Below are 20,173 nucleotides of genomic sequence, written 5' to 3' on the forward strand. Positions count from 1 at the left end.
AGTCCCACGACACCTGGCACTTTCCAACTGCCCTATATCTGGATTAATTATTTAGGCAAACCCTCTTCTTTCTGGAAAAAGGATGTAATTTGCTGCATTTTATTAAGACATCATAGCAAAGTCTGTGTTAAAATGTCATTTATAATTATTAAAGAGAAAACATTCAAGCTATTTTTTCAGTTCTATAAGAAACACAGAAGAGGGGGGGAGGGTTCCCCTGGCACAAACTGAAAAGAAAATAAATACCGTAAGTTTCTGGCTGAAAGAATATGCTACTAATATGTGCTAACAAAACTGTTCCTTATTAAATTACAGGAGGGAAAAATTGTTAAAATCACCCTTAAAGAGACACTAGTCACCAAAACAAGTTAATGCGTTTGTGTATATATCCTGCCTCTGAAGTTTCACTGCCATTTAACAGTCTGCATGAAAACAAAATTCTGTCATGTTCAAGCAGATATAACAAAAAAAAAAAAAAAAAAGTTTATTTTCTGCTCTGTAAATTGAACCTTCATTTACACACAGGGGGCTCCTGCAAGGTCTAGCAAGTTTTCAACAGAGCAGGAGATAAATTCTAAAGTAAACAGAATTTGCAGTGTATACATTAGATGACTCTTTACAGGAAGTCCTTAGGAAGGCTGTGTAAGTCACATACAGGGAGGTGTGGCTAGGGCTGCATAAACAAAGGGATTCAACTCCTAGATGACAGAGAATTGAGCAGTGAGACTGCAAGGGCATGATCTATACACCAACACTGCGTTATTTAGCTAAAGTTGTTTTGATGACTATTAGTGTCTCAATAAATCTGCCAATAGTAACAAACAGAATTGTGTCCCCGCCTCAAGAAATGAATAAAATGTACCATGTTAGAATAAAGATTTGCAGTTACCAGTTTATTCAGGAATACCCTATATTATAATCAGTGTTTTGCTGTAAGGGGATAATTTCACTACTAAATCATCACTGAGTTACTCTAACCTCAAGGGCACCTACCTTCTAAATTCAGTCTGAACTACAATATCTAAAAGACCTTTAAGCTGTAGTAATGTAGAATCTCTTGATTCCTATAGATAACAAGGAGGAGATAAATATGGATGATTGCCTTTCTCTCGCAAAAGAGTTCCATTTAAAGGATGGGAATACACCATGTAATTTCTAATTTTAACATACACATTAATAATAAAGCTATAACGGTTGTATATAACTCCAGTCCGTTTAACGTCAGTGTTTAACCACTTCAATGAGATGGAATATTTTAGTGCCTGCAGTCCCCTATTTTCGAGCAGTTTAACAGTGAATGAGGGTCCCTGGCTTCCCATAGCACTGCCCCCCCCCGGAGGTGTGGCTAAGGCAGAGATTATACACTTCCTTCTAGCCATATGATCCATGCCAGCAATTAGTCACTGTGATAGGCTGAAAGCGGTCAGCTGACACTTTAAGCCAATCACAGCTGCCCACTACTGCTCAGGTTAATACTTCCTCATTATATCAATTAGTATAGGGAATTTTGCGGTTTGAATGAACGGTTAACAGGAACGTCTAATGATCATATATCACTTTGTAGAACTAATGCTGAAATAAAACCATTTAGGATCACCCCTAGACAGGGGAAGTGCTATCTATAGCATTCGGTTAACGGGTTTTAGTAGTTTGGTTATGATTTGAGAGTTTAATGGTCTTGAATTTACAAGCACAATGTGATGACCCTATTAAGTGGTTAGTGGAGCCCTCTTGTGGTTATAGAGGTGTACTATCAAAACAACAACAACAACAACAACAAAAAATACTAAAAAACAGAAAAGGCACATTTAACAAGTCTCCACTTTTCAAGTAAAAATTTTGACAATAGATATTACTGAACATAAAATCATACAAAAACTTTAAATTGACAATGTGAGGATGAAATGGTCCGTTTATCTGGAAATCAAACCACACAGGAAGCAAGGCAATAAAACAAAAATATACTTTAATGCGAAATACTCCACAGCAATAATTGTTTATAAACTTTATTCTAGCAAATAAATTAATAATTTATATTTAATTGAAATATTAATCAAAACTCCACTGAATGGATGGATGGCAAGTATGATAGCTCAGTCTTTACACCCCAGGTCCTTTCCCTGCACCTCCTACACCAGGACAGTATGAATTCCCTGCACCCCCTACACCAGGAATCAGGACAATATGAATTCCCTGCACCAGGAATAAGAATGGTAGGAATAGCCTGCTTCCTTATGAATCAGTTCTGTAGGAATCTCCACCACCAGTAATCCGTGATGTAGAAATCTCCCCCAGGAACCAGGGCTGTAGGTTGGACATAGAAGTAAAAATCTGAGTGAGCATCCTCCTCTACATGTCAGGATGTAGCGGTTTAGAGACGGTTGGTCTAAAACCAACAGCAAGGATATAGACTGGCATATCAAGCCATGGTTCTGCAATCCCCAATATTTCCTGCCAGTTTGAGACTGAACACTTTAATCCAAAAGCTAAGCTCTCCCACCAGCCATGAGTCAGTGGCATTATCTGGCTTGCCAGCCAAGGGGGTCAAGACATGAAGGCCCTCACATTGCCTCGAATTACAGCCCTGCAGATCGGGCAAGTCCTAAGGTTAGGGGCACAGTCTGTGCAGACCACCAGGTGTCCACATGGCACAAACACCATAGACACGTCTTTGTCCAAGCACACTTTGCACACACGCTCTTCCTTTAGACGTCGTAGCTCCTCTTCTGTACTGATTGGGGGATCTAGGAGAAAACACAACATTTAAACAATTAAACAAAGCAGATTCCTCCTTAAAACGTTCCTTTTTCAGTGATTACCACACACCAAGAGGACGCTGAACACAATGCTACTCACATAGATGTCTGCATTCAGGGTCCGCCATTAGTCCAGATTTATTTAATTTTTTTTTATTATTATATGCTCCATTTTTAGAGTGAATTTCATATTTAAGGCCAAAGTAGCTGAAGTGGAAGCATAGCTGACTTGGAGAATTTTTAAAGTTTGGCTATTTTAGCCTGTGAAATTCACGTTGAATTCTCATTTTAGTGAATACAGTGTTAAAAAGGGAAACTTCGGACACCAATATAACGTTACAGGAACGCTATAGCGTTCGGAAAATAAACACACATTCCCAACACTATACTACCCTAGTCACTGCCAGGGTTTAAAAACGAAAAAATATTCCCTTTTTTTTTTTTTTTTTAAATTACCTCTGTCTCCCTGTCGCTGGTCTGCCCCATTGTCTGAGGTCATCAATGTTGATGATCTCAGCCAATCTATGGAAAGTCTCCAGTGGCTGTTATATCGACCGTCACTAGAGGCAGGAAAACCCTGCAGAGAAAATACTGTAATTTCAGCAAAAACAGCAATATTTTCAGCTACAGGTTTAAAAAAACAGGGGGTGCATGGCACCCAGGTCACTTCATGAGAAGAAGTGGTTATGGTGCCTAGTGTTCCTTTAATGCAGTCGATCGATTTTAGAATGATCAATATGCCGTATTTTTGCATGCTTAAATCTTTGTAGTTCTTGCTAAAAAATAAAAAAAGATTTTGCAGAATGCTGCACCATTAGTCGGCACCCAGTCTGAGCACTGAGTAAGCGGCTTTTAATTCACACCCTGGCTGCAAACAATCACAGTAGTGATCTCCTCACAATATGCCTCTCTGGGTGTCCTCTCCTGACAGATCATTTAGATCATATGGTGCTGTCAACGGCTGACCTGATAAGGAAGTATGAAGAGGGGCTCTCCTAACACAGGGTACGTTGTTGTGCGTCCATGTTTTAGGAAGGGTCTTCTGTGACTAATATTCCCAGTTTCTCTGTTCTCCACTACTCAAGGATCGGTTATTCCAAAGTGGAAAGCATGCAGGGAGTGCAGTAAATATGCAGGATATTGCATGCTGCCGTACATTTCCAAAGAACACGGATGATGCAGCGTGCAACATGTTTATTAAGGGGCTAACATGCCCTAATAAGCCCCACTGTTGCAGCTACAAGTTTTGTCGATCCATTTTCTAATACTCCAAATATTACCCATTTACAGTACAAGAGCGAGGAAGCTGAATGCTTACAATCCATTTACTAATTCGGTACGTGGCTATACAACATGTTACCTGTGTTCTTCTGATGCTGGGATTCAGAGCCTTCAGTCTGGATCGGAGCCTCTGGGAATCTTGCTGGCTCTGCTGAGAAAAATATGGATTTAGATTAGAACCGAGCTGGGGTAGTTACAGCTTAGACTGTTCTATTCCTGAGCAGGTAGGCCGTGCTAGGTTAGTAGAGTGTTAATACAGGTCTTAAAAAATCCCATTCAATGCCCCATAATGAAGCAGAGTGGGAATTATACAGAAACAGATGTGAATATGTGGCTGTGGGCTGTTCACCAACTATTGCCAGGAATTCACTACGGAATTGAGAGACTGAATATAGTGTAAAATAAGAATTCTCCAAATCCACAGGGCTTCTGCTAGTTTAGCAATTTCCTGACATGTTGGTGTTTAGTGAAGAACCTGATAGGAGACAGCAGTACATCACAGCAACTCTCAGAGCCGGCATTTACACCCAGGTACCGACACAATCGCGTAACCATCACCAAACCTCGGTGAGACAGCTGGCACCACATGTATTTACTGTGACAGAAACATGAAAGAACGTCCAGCTACAGTGAAAAGCCGTCTACCACCACAGGAGTGTCAGCACACTGGGAGTGATCATTCTGATAGTTAAACCATGAATAGAGACGCTATCTCGGCACACTGCCAAAATATCCATCCAGACACACCCCTCCCCTCAATCATACCCCTGCTTTAATAATGGTAAGTCATGCAAGGTCTTTTGATTCAGACCATCTGAAGCTTGACCCACCTGTGTTAAAGCAGGGCTACCAGAGATTAGCTTTACGTCATGCCATGAGAATGCGTCTTAATATTCCATCATAAAAATGGGATCAAGGTACCTCCTCTCTGCGAAATTCTCTCCTCTTCCGCCCCTACTAGGTCAGTCACAAGGTCAGACAGAGACGTGTACGAGGTCCCGGTCAACAGCTGCCTACTCTGTACCAGAGTTAGCACCAGGTCCTCAGCAAAGCCCATGTGTAGGGCCCCTTGTACTAAAGAGGACTGAAGGGCAGAGTGACAGTCACCAGGAGCATCTGCAAGGTACCAGGGGGCAAGGAGAAGTCACATTCAACTGTACTGCAAAAAGACGACTTTTCCAGATCCCCCACCCACCAACAAGGTTAGGAAGAAACACTGGGCATGAGAACCAGGTAAAAGGATATAAAATTATCCGTTTACAGACCAGCTGTCTGACAGACATGCTCCAATACAAACTGTTTGCATAGATCAATCTAGAATTGGCTTAATGTTTAAAGCACTTTGCAAATCATTCTAGCCATGTCTGTTCAGATGTTGCAGTTTAATCTGTAAAAACACGACCATAGCAATACCATGGCTAATCTTTATGAATAGGACACATTTTAAAGCATTAAACTGGATTCATTTCCGGTTCGATTTATAAATTAAAAGTGTTGCTCCATAGCCAGAGTGAGTACATTGGGTACATTAAGTAAAAGGAACCCAACACTTTATAAAACACTCACTGCCAGCTTGTTCCTGTGAGTACTCACTGTATGAGCTTCCTGAAGGGTACATTGGAGTAACCCAGGGGCAACAAACTGCCATGGCAGTCACTTACCACCTCACTTTGAAGGAATTTAGTCTCACTCCAAACCGTTTCACAGAGGTTTCTGTCCTAAGCCCGATAATCAGACAGATTACAAGAAAGCCTGCCATAGCCCTGACGCCCTCTAGTGGTTGTGGACTAACTATGGCCAATTAAGCTGCGCCAGGCTGAGAATGATGGCAAGTAATGTCTACAGCTCGGGGCTTCAAGAATGACCTGTGCAAGTGAAACCCGCCACGCACACAACTAGCAGACAATGATCCGTTACAGTTCGCTGCGGCAATGGCAGCATTTTATGGCAATCCAAACTGCAGCCCGTGTACCAGAAACCTGTTAGATTAGTTATTATAATAATATGCCAGAGCGATTAACAGATCAGCTCTGCAAAACTGCATCGGGAACTTCTAAGTGTTCTAAACTGGCCGATGCACACACTGGAAGCAGTTAGCTCTGATCCTTAGCAGGCGCTCATGCTATTCTAAACAGGTCCGATAGTTTGGAGCTTACAGAATTTAATGCCCTGTAGTCGCGCACTCCCCCACACTGGGTAGAGACCAATATAAGGCATCTTATAGAGTCTTAATACGAAGATAGAACTGAACAATCTGTCACCGACCTAATGCCACACGCACAATGAACACACCCTACTACAACAGCCAGGTAAGAGATGGCGATCTCATGGCACGCAGGCAGTGGTGATCTCAAGGCACAATGGTACTGCCACTATTTGGACCATAGCAAATAAAAAAAAACCTCACCGGTCATGGAAGCAGGACTGACAGATATGCGAGGATGTTCAGGCTGTGGAGTAGAAAACCAGAATTAGCCGAGTGTGAGGTTAAACCTAGCCCAGGATCCCCGACATGTTAACCCCATTAATTGCCAACTCACAGAGACATCTGGACTATTGAAAAAAGATTCCTGTATATTCTGAACGTACGTCTGTCCCATGGAACGCACTAGGAATTCACACCTGTCACAGGAGACAAAATGCAGGTTAACACCACCAACCCCTGCCCACCTTCCTTCCCCAGCCTGCCCCCAATAAAGCTGTGAAGTATTATACCTTGGAAACCACTTGGCGTGCTCTCTCCAGGGGTCGTCCCCTCTCTCCCAGTTCCTCAAACCCCCATCGCAGTGAAAACACTTCACATTATCTCTGTGACCTGGAAGGGAAGCAAATGCATTGGTCCATTTTGGGCCTTTTGATGTAATTTGCTGGATTTGACATTGGGCACTTTAAATTCAGGAAACCTAATATTAACACTAACAACCCAGACTTTGAATTGATCAGTGGCATTCACGATTCCATGTGGATCTGTGTTATAATGTAAAAGGTCACTCTTTGCATCATTTCAATTTTAAAAATCACCTGAGACTAGCAGATAACCGCAAGATGAACACTTTGTGTCGGGCTACCAGTGTGCCCACATACATCTAGGACAGAATCACGAACCTGGACAGTCAATTACTTCGTGTCAGGCTGCCAGTGTACCCATATACAGCTAGGGCGGAGCCAGCAAATCATTCAGTGTTAGGCTGCCCATGTGCCCATATACAGCTAGGAGTAGGACAGAGTCACAAACCCTGGCAACCACTGTACACTTCCCCATCAATTTACAGAGAAGTACCAGTAACTGTGTTTTACATGTTCCATGGCGGTGAACTACTTATCCCATAAACTTATAAATAGGCTCCTGATGGGGTGAATCTATTCCTGGTGGAGAGAGGGCCCCTGCTCGTAGCTACAGACCCACAAAACAATATATTTACAGAAAAATGGGTACCAATATATTTTCCATCTATAACAAAATAAAAACAAGTTTTATGACACCCCTGCAGTACAAAGAGACCCCTAATAGTTGCCCCAGTTCTGGTTTGTTCTTGCAGCTATGGACCTCACACCACTTGTGTCAGGTGTCTGCAGACATCATTCCCCAGGAAGCAGGCTAAAATAGCCCCCCCCCCCCATCATCATTACCAAAACAGAGATTTACTACTTACAAATGAATGAGCTACTAGTGGAGGCTCCTAATAGAATAAACACACAGATTTATATTTTACATTCAATCCTTTAATAAAGAGGATTTTTGCAAATTCTGCAGCAGTTATTTCTATGAGCGATTGAATGGGCTTATATTGTGAAATGGACCACAAGATGGCAGAGCAGCCACAGTGCTTTACCAGTGGACATTACACTACTACGCTTAAAAAGGTATTTACTAAACAAACATGAATGAATTAAAAGCAGAACTGCAAACAAATTTGGTCTAAAAAAAAAAAATACATGACTATATCAGAGCTGGGAATGTTGCCTTCATTTTGCAGGTTTTCCATTCATGATACACTAATTAATAATCTCTGAATGTATAACATGGACACTCCTCTAAAACCCCCTGCCACTTTAGGGTATATAGCAGAACGAGCCGTAGTTTAACCCCCTTAGAAAGTCAACAAAAACTTTGAGCCTTATCTCTGCCTTACCTGCAGTCTGCAATTAAACAAAATCCCCCATAATATTGCTGGCAGATTCAGGCACCAGGCTCCTTCCTCTATATCGGGGTCGGCAATGAAGACCACCATTGGATACATCACCCCCCCCCCCCCAAAGAAAAATAATACACCCAAAATCCATTCTTGAGTGTCATTGAATCGGTGCTCCTAATTTTTGCCTGGGCAGATTAATTGTAGCCTGTAGTCATGTGACACCAGGAGAGTCCTGTGATTGGCTGATGACTCGTGTTGCAGTGACAGCAGAATACTGTTTCTAGATGTGTAACAATAGACTGTGTGAACCTTGTGCCATTGACAGCTTTAGCTAGAATGCCCCCTTTATACGGGGCACTAGATTGGAATTGCTAGAATTTAATGGGAATCTCCAAATTTAGGCCAATATTGCTGAACGACAGGTTACACAGATTTTTCTTCACCCAATTCATCTATTTTGCCCTAAAATAACTTTGGAAATGTGCACAATTCACATGGGGGCGGCGGGCAGGTATTTGTTACATTTACATGGCAAAATGTTGATAACAATGGCTGAGCTGTGACCAGCATTGACACGAAAATTCACACCCAGCCCCCACAATCTGCTCCCACCACTCCCAGGGCCCCGTAACCTACACGCTCCACAATCAACACGCCTTACAACCATCAAACCCTACAATCTGCTCCCACCACTCCCAGGGCCCGTAACCTACATGCCCCACTCCCAGCGCCACATAACACGCCTTACAACCATCAAACCCCCACAATCTGCTCCCACCACCCCATAACCAACTCGCCCCACTCCTACCACCCCATAACCAACACGCCGCTCCCACCACTCCCAGGGCCCCAAAATCTGCTCCCACCACTCCCCACAATCTGCTTGCTACCACCAATGCTCACAGGGCCCCGTAACCAGCACGCCCCACTCCCAGGGCCCCGTAACCAGCACGCCCCACAATCTGCTTGCTACCACCAACACTCCCAGGGCCCCGTAACCAGCACGCCCCACTCCCAGGGCCCCGTAGCCAGCACACCCCACTCCCAGGGCCCCGTAGCCAGCACGCCCCACAATCTGCTACCACCCCCAGGGCCCGTAACCTACACGCCCCACTCCCAGCGCCACATAACACGCCTTACAGCCATCAAACCCCACAATCTGCTTCCACCACCCCATAACCAACACGCCCCACTCCTACCACCCCATAACCAACACGCCGCTCCCACCACTCCCAGGGCCCCAAAATCTGCTCCCACCACTCCCAGGGCCCTGTAACCAGTACGCCCCACAATCTGCTTGCTACCACCAACGCTCCCAGGGCCCCGTAACCAGCACGCCCCACAATCTGCTTGTCCCACCAACGCTCCCAGAGCCCCGTAACCAGCACGCCCCACAATCTGCTTTCTACCAGCACCCCCCACTCCCAGCGCCCCGTAACCAGCACCCCCCACTCCCAGTGCCCCGTAACCAGCACCCCCCACTCCCAGCGCCCCGTAACCAGCACCCCCCACTCCCAGCGCCACATAACACGCCTTACAACCATCAAACCCCCACAATCTGCTCCCACCACCCCATAACCAACACGCCCCACTCCTACCACCCCATAACCAACACGCCGCTCCCACCACTCCCAGGGCCCCAAAATCTGCTCCCACCACTCACAGGGCCCTGTAACCAGCACGCCCCACAATCTGCTTTCTACCACCAACGCTCTCAGTGCCCCGCAACCAGCACGCCCCACAATCTGCTTTCTACCACCAACGCTCTCAGTGCCCCGCAACCAGCACGCCCCACAATCTGCTTTCTACCACCAACGCTCTCAGTGCCCCGCAACCAGCACGCCCCACTCCCAGGACCCCGCAACCAGCACGCCCCACTCCCAGGACCCCGCAACCAGCACGCCCCACTCCCAGGACCCCGCAACCAGCACGCCCCACTCCCAGGACCCCGCAACCAGCACGCCCCACTCCCAGGACCCCGCAACCAGCACGCCCCACTCCCAGGACCCCGCAACCAGCACGCCCCACTCCCAGGACCCCAGTCAGACCGAGCTGCTATGGTTTCATATGTTAATTAAAATTGGGATATCAATTTAACATTACAGACAAGTCATTTATCTGCTGCAATAAGAGACTACATGAGGCTGCAGTAGATTGCAAGCTCCTGGGCCCAGTACCTGTGTAGAAGAAGCCAGCCCGGGCCAGCACGTGGGGGGCCACCTCGGCATAGGGAGGCCAGTCCCGGTAGGTGTCCAGCCGGTCCCTCTCCTCCATCATGTCGGTGTACACGGCCTGGCCGCCCTCTTCCTCCGGGGCCCCCGGGAGCCGCAGGATCTGTCCGTCCACCGAGTCCCCGAGCCCGGCCAGCACGTTGCCCACCGGCCGGCCCAGCAGGAAGGGGCAGCGGGGGGAGAAGCGGCCGTGCTCCGCGGAGGGTCGGTCCCCGGGCTCCCAGCTCCGCAGCACCAGGCCGCAGCAGAAACATTGCACCCGGTCCCCGGGGCCCAGGTAATAGAACCCGGCCCGGGCCAGCTCCCACGGACACACGGCCCCCGGGGGCCGCACACAGAAACTGCGCCTCCTGCACGTCTCGAACCGCATGCCGGGCTTCACCAGAGCCGGGGGCCTCCAGCCAGGACGGTGCTCGCGGCTCCAGGGGCCCAACATCTCCTCCTCTCCGGACATGTCCAGCAAGGGCCGAGCTCGGGCCACAGCATCCCAGCAATTCATCACGGGCGGGGGGGCTGAGTCAGCAACTGGAGGGGGGGGCTACTAGGGGGGCTGGTATTAATACACACGGGGGGGGGGGGGGGGCGGCTACCAGGGGGGCTGGTATTTAATATACACGGGGGGGGGGGCTACTACGGGGGCTGGTATTTAATATACACGGGGGGGCTATTACGGGGGCTGGTATTTAATATACACGGGGGGGGGCTATTACGGGGGCTGGTATTTAATATACACGGGGGGGGGGCTATTACGGGGGCTGGTATTTAATATACACGGGGGGGGGGGGGGGGGCTATTACGGGGGCTGGTATTTAGTATACACAGGGGGGGGGGGCTACCATTTAATATACACCTAGAGGGGCTTGTATTTAATATTTGAATATACACGGGGGGGGGGGGGGGCTGGTATTTAATATACACCTGAGGGGGGGCTACTAGTGGGGCTGGTATTTAATATACACCTGGGGGGCGCTACCAGGGGGGCTGGTATTTAATATACACGGGGGGGGCTGGTATTTAATATACACGGAGGGGGGGGGGTGCTACCAGGGGGGCTGGTATTTAATATACACGGGGGGGGGGGGGGGCTACCAGGGGGGATGGTATTTAATATACATGGGGGTGGGGCTACCAGGGGGGCTGGTATTTAATATACGGGGGGGGGCTACTAGGGGGGCTGTTTTTTTTATACACTGGGGGGGGGCTGGTATTTAATATACACCTGAGGGGGGGCTACTAGGGGGGGGGGCTACTAGTGGGGCTGGTATTTAATATACACCTGGGGGGCGCTTCCAGGGGGGCTGGTATTTAATATACACGGGGGGGGGGGGGGGGAGGCGCTACCAGGGGGGCTGGTATTTAATATACAGGGGGGGGGGGGCTACCAGGGGGGATGGTATTTAATATACATGGGGGTGGGGCTACCAGGGGGGCTGGTATTTTTTTTTTAATTCTTTATTTTTGTTTGTGCATGAAAGTACAATCTGGCCCGCTGCGCCACAATAGTGCAGCGAACCTTTCATTAACATTAAATGACATGGCATAAGAAATACAGTGCACCTTGGAAAGTGATATAAAAAATTAACAAGGTTAACATTGTAGACGTGATGTAAACAGCTTATAATGGTAGATTCAAGCTTATCTATTCTCAGTGTGACAACAGTGCAGTCTTGGGGGTGACATATTTATATTACCTATCAGGTTATCGAGGATTACCCATTCGATATGGCCAGGTAAACTTTTGTGTTGGAATGTGTGAGTGGGCTTCGACTCGTGTCAGTAATACACCTGATCTGACGCCTCGTGTAAGTATTGAGATTCCCTCAGAGATATTGAACCTGAGTGCAGGGCATATCGCAGAGACAGCGGTACAATCCCCCCGGATGACCCGCAGGGGTAACTGGTTTGCACGCCATCTCCCGGTCATGTCAAACACTCAGGTGGGTAATGCAGTTATAAGTTCGAATCAGGGTGAAAGTGGTATTCATCATTAAATGCCAACGGGAATAGAGAAAATTAAAATTTGAAAAAAGGGGTTCCCTCAAGAGACGTTGGGAGACCATAATTGCCAATCTACCAGGCTATCAAAACTGCATCTAGATTAAAGATTTCTAGCGAACGGTACGTATTGTTAAACGGCCATGCAGGTCCTGCTAGAATTACCCTATGATGACGTGCGTCACTTGTCACATGTGAGAAACCTAGTTCTAACAATGGCATTGTGGATTGCGTTCGGAACAATTGGTTTGTTTACTGAGGCATGTAATGCATTTGTCCTCGCACCCTACGAGTTACTTCCGACAAGACAAGCATAAGCACAGATAGAAAGAAACCTTACACTCTATAAACCAGTGTGTCTAATATTAGTCAAGTGAATATAAAACATTTAGATTCTCGTAAAACTACTAGTTGCCCAGTTATTTCTCATTGCTAGGTTGGCAGGTAGCATGAAAGCAAAGTCTGCATAGACACAACTGTCCATCAAGACGTTTGTTCAGCCAGGGAACCACAAAATTAGTGAATTGCTCTTCCTTCCTTATCGAAAAATAGAAAAACATTTTACACTGCAAAAGGTGACTTGTGTAGCGAAAAAAAACATTAAAATATATAAAATAATAATAAAAATTACACGAGTATGGTAATGTGGACGGTTCACTTCTGTTGGGAGAGTCCCTGTGAGGCCGTGGTGAGCGATTCAGGCTAAGACCTGGGCAGGGGGCAAGGTGGGTGTTTTTGTGTCCTCTGGGGTAGCAAAAGTCTCGCTTACCGCCCAGTGCCCCAATCTATGGTGGTTGCAGAACTCTTATCTTATGCTGCGTGTGTTCGGCGTCAGTGGTCTGCTTCCGTGCCCGGCTGGGCCCCTCGGGCTTGAGGTTAGTGTTTTCCTTCCTTGTAGAGGAGGTTTGTGTCGGCAGGTGTAGCGCCCTCAGGAAGTCCGCCGGGTCCTCATGTGCCGATAAAGTGAGCACCAAATCTCCCTGTTGCACTATGAGGGTGCCCGATGCAGCCCATCTGTATCGTATTCCCTTGTCGCGGAGTTCCCTTGTCACGGGCATGAACCTCCGCCTCTCCAGGAGCACCGTGAAAGGGAGGTCGTCATAAATCCGGACGGGGTTGCCTTGCACCATGGTGGTAGGGTTGCTCCTGGAGCGGGCCAGGATCTCACTTTTCGTGGATATATCTTGCGTGACTGCTATGACGTCCCTTGGGGCGTCTGCTGGTGCCGTTGGGGCCTTTCTAATTCTGAATGCCGCCGTAACGGGTGAGGCTCCTGCTGTGGGTCGCACTCCCAGTGTTTCTGCGACTGTGTTGGCAAAGCCCAGTATGGCCTCTATACCCACACTCTCCGGGACTCCGCGAATCCTAATGTTTTTCTTACGATGCCTCGCTTCCAGCGAGGTGACTGCTCGTGTGAGTCTGGTAAGTTGCTGGGACATGGCCTCTATTTGGGCCTTTGCTTCTGTCAGCTCTTGGTTTCTCTCCCCCTCCCTTGTTTCCACCGCGCTGATCCGCGTGGTTATTCCATCAACTTCAGACCGCACCCCCGCCAGTCGGCCTTCCAGACCTCCCGCAGGTCAACCAGCAGTCTTTTAATGTCCCTTTTAGTGGAGGGTGAGGTGTCGGAGTCTGAGTCTTCGCTCGGGTACACCCGGGTCGGTGTCCCCGATGGCTCGTTGTCATCTTCCTCTAGGTAGTCGTCGGAAGAGCTAGAGTCTCGGGCCTGTTCGGGCGCCATCTTGGGCTGCGCCTGTTGTTGCGGCCTGTCGAAGGACGTACGGATATCGGGCTGTTTAGAGCTCCCCGAGTGGGTCAGTTTGCGGTTTTTCCGTCCCATTTCTCTCGGTGGGGGTTCTGCACAGGTTTTCTTTTTGGTTGTTTTAAAATTAATCTTCGTGGCTAAATAGTGTTTTTATCGATGGGGCTTGCAGGAGCTCCACATCAGCACGTCTGGTTGCTTGCTCGGCTAGCCACTCCCCCCCTGGGGGGGCTGGTATTTAATATACAGGGGGGGGGCTACTAGGGGGGCTGTTTTTTTTATACACTGGGGGGGCTGGTATTTAATATACACGGGGGGGCTGGTATTTAATATACACGGGGGGGGACTACTAGGGGGGCTGGTATTTAATATACACGGGGGGGGGGGTACCATTTAATATACACCTAGAGGGGCTTGTATTTAATATTTGAATATACACGGGGGGGGGGCTGGTATTTAATATACACCTGAGGGGGGGCTACTAGTGGGGCTGGTATTTAATATACACCTGGGGGGCGCTACCAGGGGGGCTGGTATTTAATATACACGGGGGGGGGGGGGCTACCAGGGGGGCTGGTATTTAATATACACCGGGGGGGGGCTACCAGGGGGGATGGTATTTAATATACATGGGGGTGGGGCTACCAGGGGGGCTGGTATTTAATATACAGGGGGGGCTACTAGGGGGCTGTTTTTTTATGCACTGGGGGGGGCTGGTATTTAATATACACGGGGGGCTACTAGGGGGGGCTGGTATTTAATATACACGGGGGGGGAGGACTACTAGGGGGGCTGGTATTTAATATACACCGGGGGGGGGGCTACCAGGGGGGCTGGTATTTAATATACATGGGGGTGGGGCTACCAGGGGGGCTGGTATTTAATATACACCTGGGGGGCGCTACCAGGGGGGCTGGTATTTAATATACACGGGGGGGGGGGCTACCAGGGGGGCTGGTATTTAATATACACCGGGGGGGGGCTACCAGGGGGGATGGTATTTAATATACATGGGGGTGGGGCTACCAGGGGGGCTGGTATTTAATATACAGGGGGGGCTACTAGGGGGCTGTTTTTTTATGCACTGGGGGGGGCTGGTATTTAATATACACGGGGGGCTACTAGGGGGGGCTGGTATTTAATATACACGGGGGGGACGGACTACTAGGGGGGCTGGTATTTAATATACACCGGGGGGGGCTACCAGGGGGGCTGGTATTTAATATACAGGGGGGGGGGCTACCAGGGGGGCTGGTATTTAATATACACCGGGGGGGGCTACCGGGGGGGCTGGTATTTAGTACACACCGGGGGGGGGGGCTACTAGGGGTGCTGGTATTTAATATACGGGGGGCTACCAGGGGGGCTGGTATTTAATATACACGGGGAGGGGGGCTGGTATTCAATACACACAGGGGGGCTGGTATTCAGTACACACACAGGGGGGCTGGTATTCAATACACAAACTGTGGGGTTGGTATTCAATACACAAACTGGGGGAATGGTATTCAATACACACACAGGGGGCTGGTATTCAATACACAAACTGGGGAATGGTATTCAATACACAAACTGGGGAAATGGTATTCAATACACACACAGGGGGCTGATATTCAATACACAAACTGGGGGAATGGTATTCAATACACAAACTGGGGGGCTGGTATTCAATACACACACTGGGGGGGGGGGGGTTACTGGAGATTCTAGGGAGTGATATTACATTCTGACACTAGGGGGTGTTGGTGTTCCTATTCTGTGCAGGTTGTTATTTTGATAGAGCTTCCATACTCCGACTGAGTACCTCCGCCAGGTCAGCTTTCTCGCTGCTACCAGCGACTCTAGAGGACTTCGCCCTAAGCCGCTAAACTTGACTGGGGTCTCTGAGGACCTCTTTCACCAGACAAGGCTGCAGTAAATATAGCTCTGGAGATCCTCTCTCCTGTAAAGCAGTGATTATAGCTTTTCCCCACACATTAGACCAGTCTGAATGTTGCGGGTAGAATTATCATTATTGTACAGAACACAGCTATTTATACACAGCAATGTTGACTCGTCCTGCAGGGAATCATGCATATAATACAATGTACTGTACAAATGTCCCTCCCTGGCACCACACTGTGTAGGGATTTAATCACATTCTCCCCAGCTAACACACTCCCTGCTGTGCCCTCATGGTCATAGAGCCACAGCACACTTTTCCTGGACCGTACATCCACACAATATATGTCCCTGGAAAGCTCATCACCGAGTGACCCCGCTGTCCAAATAGCATCCTGAATGGAGAATCAACGTTCAAGTTACAGCCCCAGTTATCTTCTGATGCCTCCCCGACCTTCCCTCCAAAGAGCTCTTTTTGGGAGTCGAGGAACCAAGTGATACCAGCTAAACTATTTACCGGACCTCAGCACAGTCCTGTTCCGAGGAACAGTTACAGAGTTTCAGGGTATCTTCCAGTCAGGTGCACAATGTGTATAGTGAGTCCAAGTGATCCCCAGAGGTCTTCAAGTCCCTCTCAGAAGCACAATGAATGTCCAGAGCACCTATACCCCTCCCCATAGCGACAACAGCCCCTTTATAGGAGCTATTGGGACCATGTCCATATTCTGTGGTTAGGAGGCTGGCCTTCAAGCCTCTGTGGCATGGGAGCTTCCGTCACAGCTGTCACATACAGTAGGGGGTGCTACTTTTCAGGGATAGACTGGTATCTGCTGTTATCCCTGTTCCCTAATTACCCTCTTACATACACCCACTACCAGTATCTACCTCTGTTTTACCACTGTCTGCCTAGCACCCCGCTTAACAACCCTACAATCTTTACCACCACTGTCTCCTTCACCATCTTTACCACCTTTCTCCTCAATTTCCCCCATTCCGTATCTTCTTTACCACCTCACCCCAATCCCTTCCTCATTAGGTTAAGATTCTCTAGATTCCTGTGTAAAAGATGAAAAACCTTCTAGAGGGTTTATATAGCTCTATATAGTCCTTTTGTTGTAACAGAACCGCTGGCACCCCGACCGGGTACCTTCCGCTGACGGATGCTCCTAGTGCTTTACGAGGACTTCAAGCACTCTGCCTGACACCATAACCACTGCAGACCCCACGAACCGCCGTAGCTTGGTTGGGGTCTTGCCGTCTCCACCCACTCTGGACCTAAGACCAGGGTCCAGCTTCCAGTAGGTGGACCTCTCCGAATTCCAGAGAGCAGGAACACGAACAAGCTCCTAGCAAAGCTTAGTGGTTATACCCTGGGGAGTATAGTGATTATAGCAATCCCCAGAGTGTAGTTCTCCAATCCCCCAAACTTCATGAGCCGAAACTTCATGAAGGTACAAGATGATCTGAACTTTTAATGACCACACACTGGCTTTTATGCTAGTCCCCATGCAAGGGGTCATCCCACAGGGTGGGACAAAGTACAACCAATCATATACAGGAAAACCGTAAAACACACCCAGCACAAACATACAATCCCTCCCCTCTGCCTGTGATATAATTACTGAACACAATGGGTTAATGTAATTTATCACAGGCAGGAAAAATACACCTTTTATACATACACTGTAACTTTAAAAATATGCATCATATTCACATAAAACGTACATATTCAGAATCAGCATACTTTAAATATAAACATAATCAAAAATCATACAAATCCCCCCAGTACATAAAAAGTTAGACGGAAGTCCTTTATGACCGACCGCAAGCACATTTTCCTGCCCAAAACAGTTCCATAGATTTGGGCTGTGCGGCCGGTCAATTTTTATGCAGAAAAACGACTAAGTCCTATTCGAACGTGCGTCTCTAGTCTCTGCAGCTGAAAGTCAGTGTAGGAGAAGGTAAGGGTCAGCGGTGTTCGTTGAAATGTGTAGCCGATTTCAGTTCCATGGATTTGGCTACACATACCGCTGACCTCGTTCGAATGAACAAAGATGGCCGCCGCCACGTGTTCGTTTGTCGAATGGCGGCCACTTCGACTACTTCGGCTGTATCCGAAGTGCCAATTTAAAGTTGCAACACTGCTCCAAAGTAATTAAAAGGCCAGGAACAGAATTATCAAAATCCATTATGCCCAAATACAGTTCTTAAAGGGTCAGTAACAGTATAATCCATAGTCCATAAGCCCCAACTCAGTTCCTTAAAGGGCAATACACCCCAGGGCCATAGTCGCAGGGCAGGAGGCTAGCAACCAGGCTTCTCCAGTGCACAGAGGTTGGTTCTGCCACAATTGTCACCTGCTGGTTGGGTTTATATAGCTTTATATGGTCCTATCGTCACCTACCAAGAGGGTTATATGGCTTAATACAGTCCTATTGTCACCTACCAAGAGGGTTTCTATAGCTTTATTTAGTCCTATCGGCACCTACCAAGAGGGATTATATAGCTTTATACGGTCCTATTGTCACCTGCTGAAAGAATTTATATAACTTCATATGGTCCTATTGTCACCTGCCAAGTTGGTTTATATAGCTTCATACAGCGCTATCGTCATCTGTCGAGAGGGTTTATATTGCTTCATACGGTCATAGTATCATTAAAAAAAGTAGTGGTCTTCATCACGTCGTATAGTGGACTATATCCACATCAGCATGACACTGGTGATGTAGCAGAGAGCTGGTCTCTCACAGACAATCTCCGCTGGTAATCCAAGTGAGGCTCAGGAACAAGTAGTAAAATCCAAGAGAATAGTATCCACAGTAAATAAAGTAATCCAAGAATATCCCATCACCTTTCCCAATGACTGGACGACACACTGCATCAGGAGCAGAACTTAACTTTTATTCCACACATCCTTCTTTTAAGCATTTCTCCCATGCAAGGGAGGTACCTACAGTAATTAGTACAGTAACCAATCCTTTACACATTACCTCCCACACATCTCCTCCCCTCAGCATGACACATAATCCCATTATGCAGGACACATTTCTCCCAGTTTTCGTGATGTACCCCTAATACCAGAGATACATCCCCGGGTAGCCCTGATCTGAGTGAGCAACATACTCAAAAATCACCCGGATTGGACCAGAGGTTCGGGAGTTACATGGATGTATTTATTTGACCGACTGCACTGGAGGTAGTAGCCGAAATCAGCTCCATACATTCTGGCCTTGCGGTCGGTCTCAGTTTGAGAGATGAAACACACGAAAGTACCGGGTTACATAGACTGGGGTTGGATTCGTATGAATCCCCTTGTTCCTGGGATTCTTTCTACCGAACGGCAGGCCGTTTGGTAGTTTTTACACAAAATGATGGAAGTCTGGAGGTCTCAGCGGTGTTCGCGTGGTTGAGTGTCCGATTTGGCTTCCAGACACTCGACAACCAAACACCGCTGAGCATTCGTATGTTAAAATGGCCGCCGCCGCCACATGTTCGTATACAGAATGGCGGCCACCCAGGGAACACATAATACCTTTCGTTGAATTACCAATTATGTTGTTGGAACTTAGATGCAGGAGGTAAATGAGAGGCACACTTCACTCTGGGGAGGTCTGGTTGTTCGGTAGTTTGTTCGTATGTCGAACAGAGTGTTTTTACCGAACAACCAGACGAATGCTGCATACAATCCGTGGTTACAAAGGAAATAAAGCTAAACTTAACATTATAACAATAATACATCGGTACAGCCCAACACAATCCGCTACAGGTGATTCCTAGTGTGGCCCTAGGATACACCCACCCTTTGTATTAGCTCAGTGTGACCCTGGGAGACTCCCAACCTCTGTGTTAGCTCAGTGTGACCCCGGGAGACCCCCCACCCTCTGAGTTAGCTCAGTGTGACCCTGGGAGACCCCCAACCTCTGTGACCCCCACCCTCTGTGTTAGCTCAGTGTGACCTCAGGAGACCCCCACCCTCTGTGTTAGCTCAGTGTGACCCCGGGAGACCCCCAACCTCTGTGACCCCCACCCTCTGTGTTAGCTCAGTGTGACCTCAGGAGACCCCCACCCTCTGTGTTAGCTCAGTGTGACCCCGGGAGACCCCCAACCTCTGTGACCCCCACCCTCGGTGTTAGC

General features: G+C 47.8%; 1 protein-coding gene across 4 annotated transcripts; it reads right to left on the minus strand.

The window, feature by feature from the left end:
• Positions 1 to 1,990: 1,990 nt before the first annotated feature.
• Positions 1,991 to 10,922, minus strand: BIRC7 (baculoviral IAP repeat containing 7). 4 transcript variants are annotated; one of them, XM_063459571.1, is made up of 7 exons: positions 10,351 to 10,922; positions 6,753 to 6,852; positions 6,578 to 6,659; positions 6,445 to 6,487; positions 4,959 to 5,153; positions 4,117 to 4,185; positions 1,991 to 2,744 (listed from the first exon to the last, which is right to left on the minus strand). In XM_063459571.1, exons 1-7 carry the CDS (start codon positions 10,901 to 10,903, stop codon positions 2,545 to 2,547), a joined length of 1,242 nt encoding a protein of 413 aa, XP_063315641.1. In that variant the 5' UTR covers positions 10,904 to 10,922; the 3' UTR covers positions 1,991 to 2,544. The 4 variants fall into 4 exon arrangements, with proteins under 4 accessions (XP_063315641.1, XP_063315640.1, XP_063315643.1 ...); XM_063459570.1 differs by having other exon boundaries at positions 4,117 to 4,188; XM_063459573.1 differs by lacking the exon at positions 4,959 to 5,153.
• Positions 10,923 to 20,173: the final 9,251 nt, after the last annotated feature.

This window comes from Pelobates fuscus, chromosome 6 (genome assembly GCF_036172605.1).
Source record: "Pelobates fuscus isolate aPelFus1 chromosome 6, aPelFus1.pri, whole genome shotgun sequence".
NCBI classification, from domain to species: Eukaryota; Metazoa; Chordata; class Amphibia; order Anura; family Pelobatidae; genus Pelobates; species Pelobates fuscus.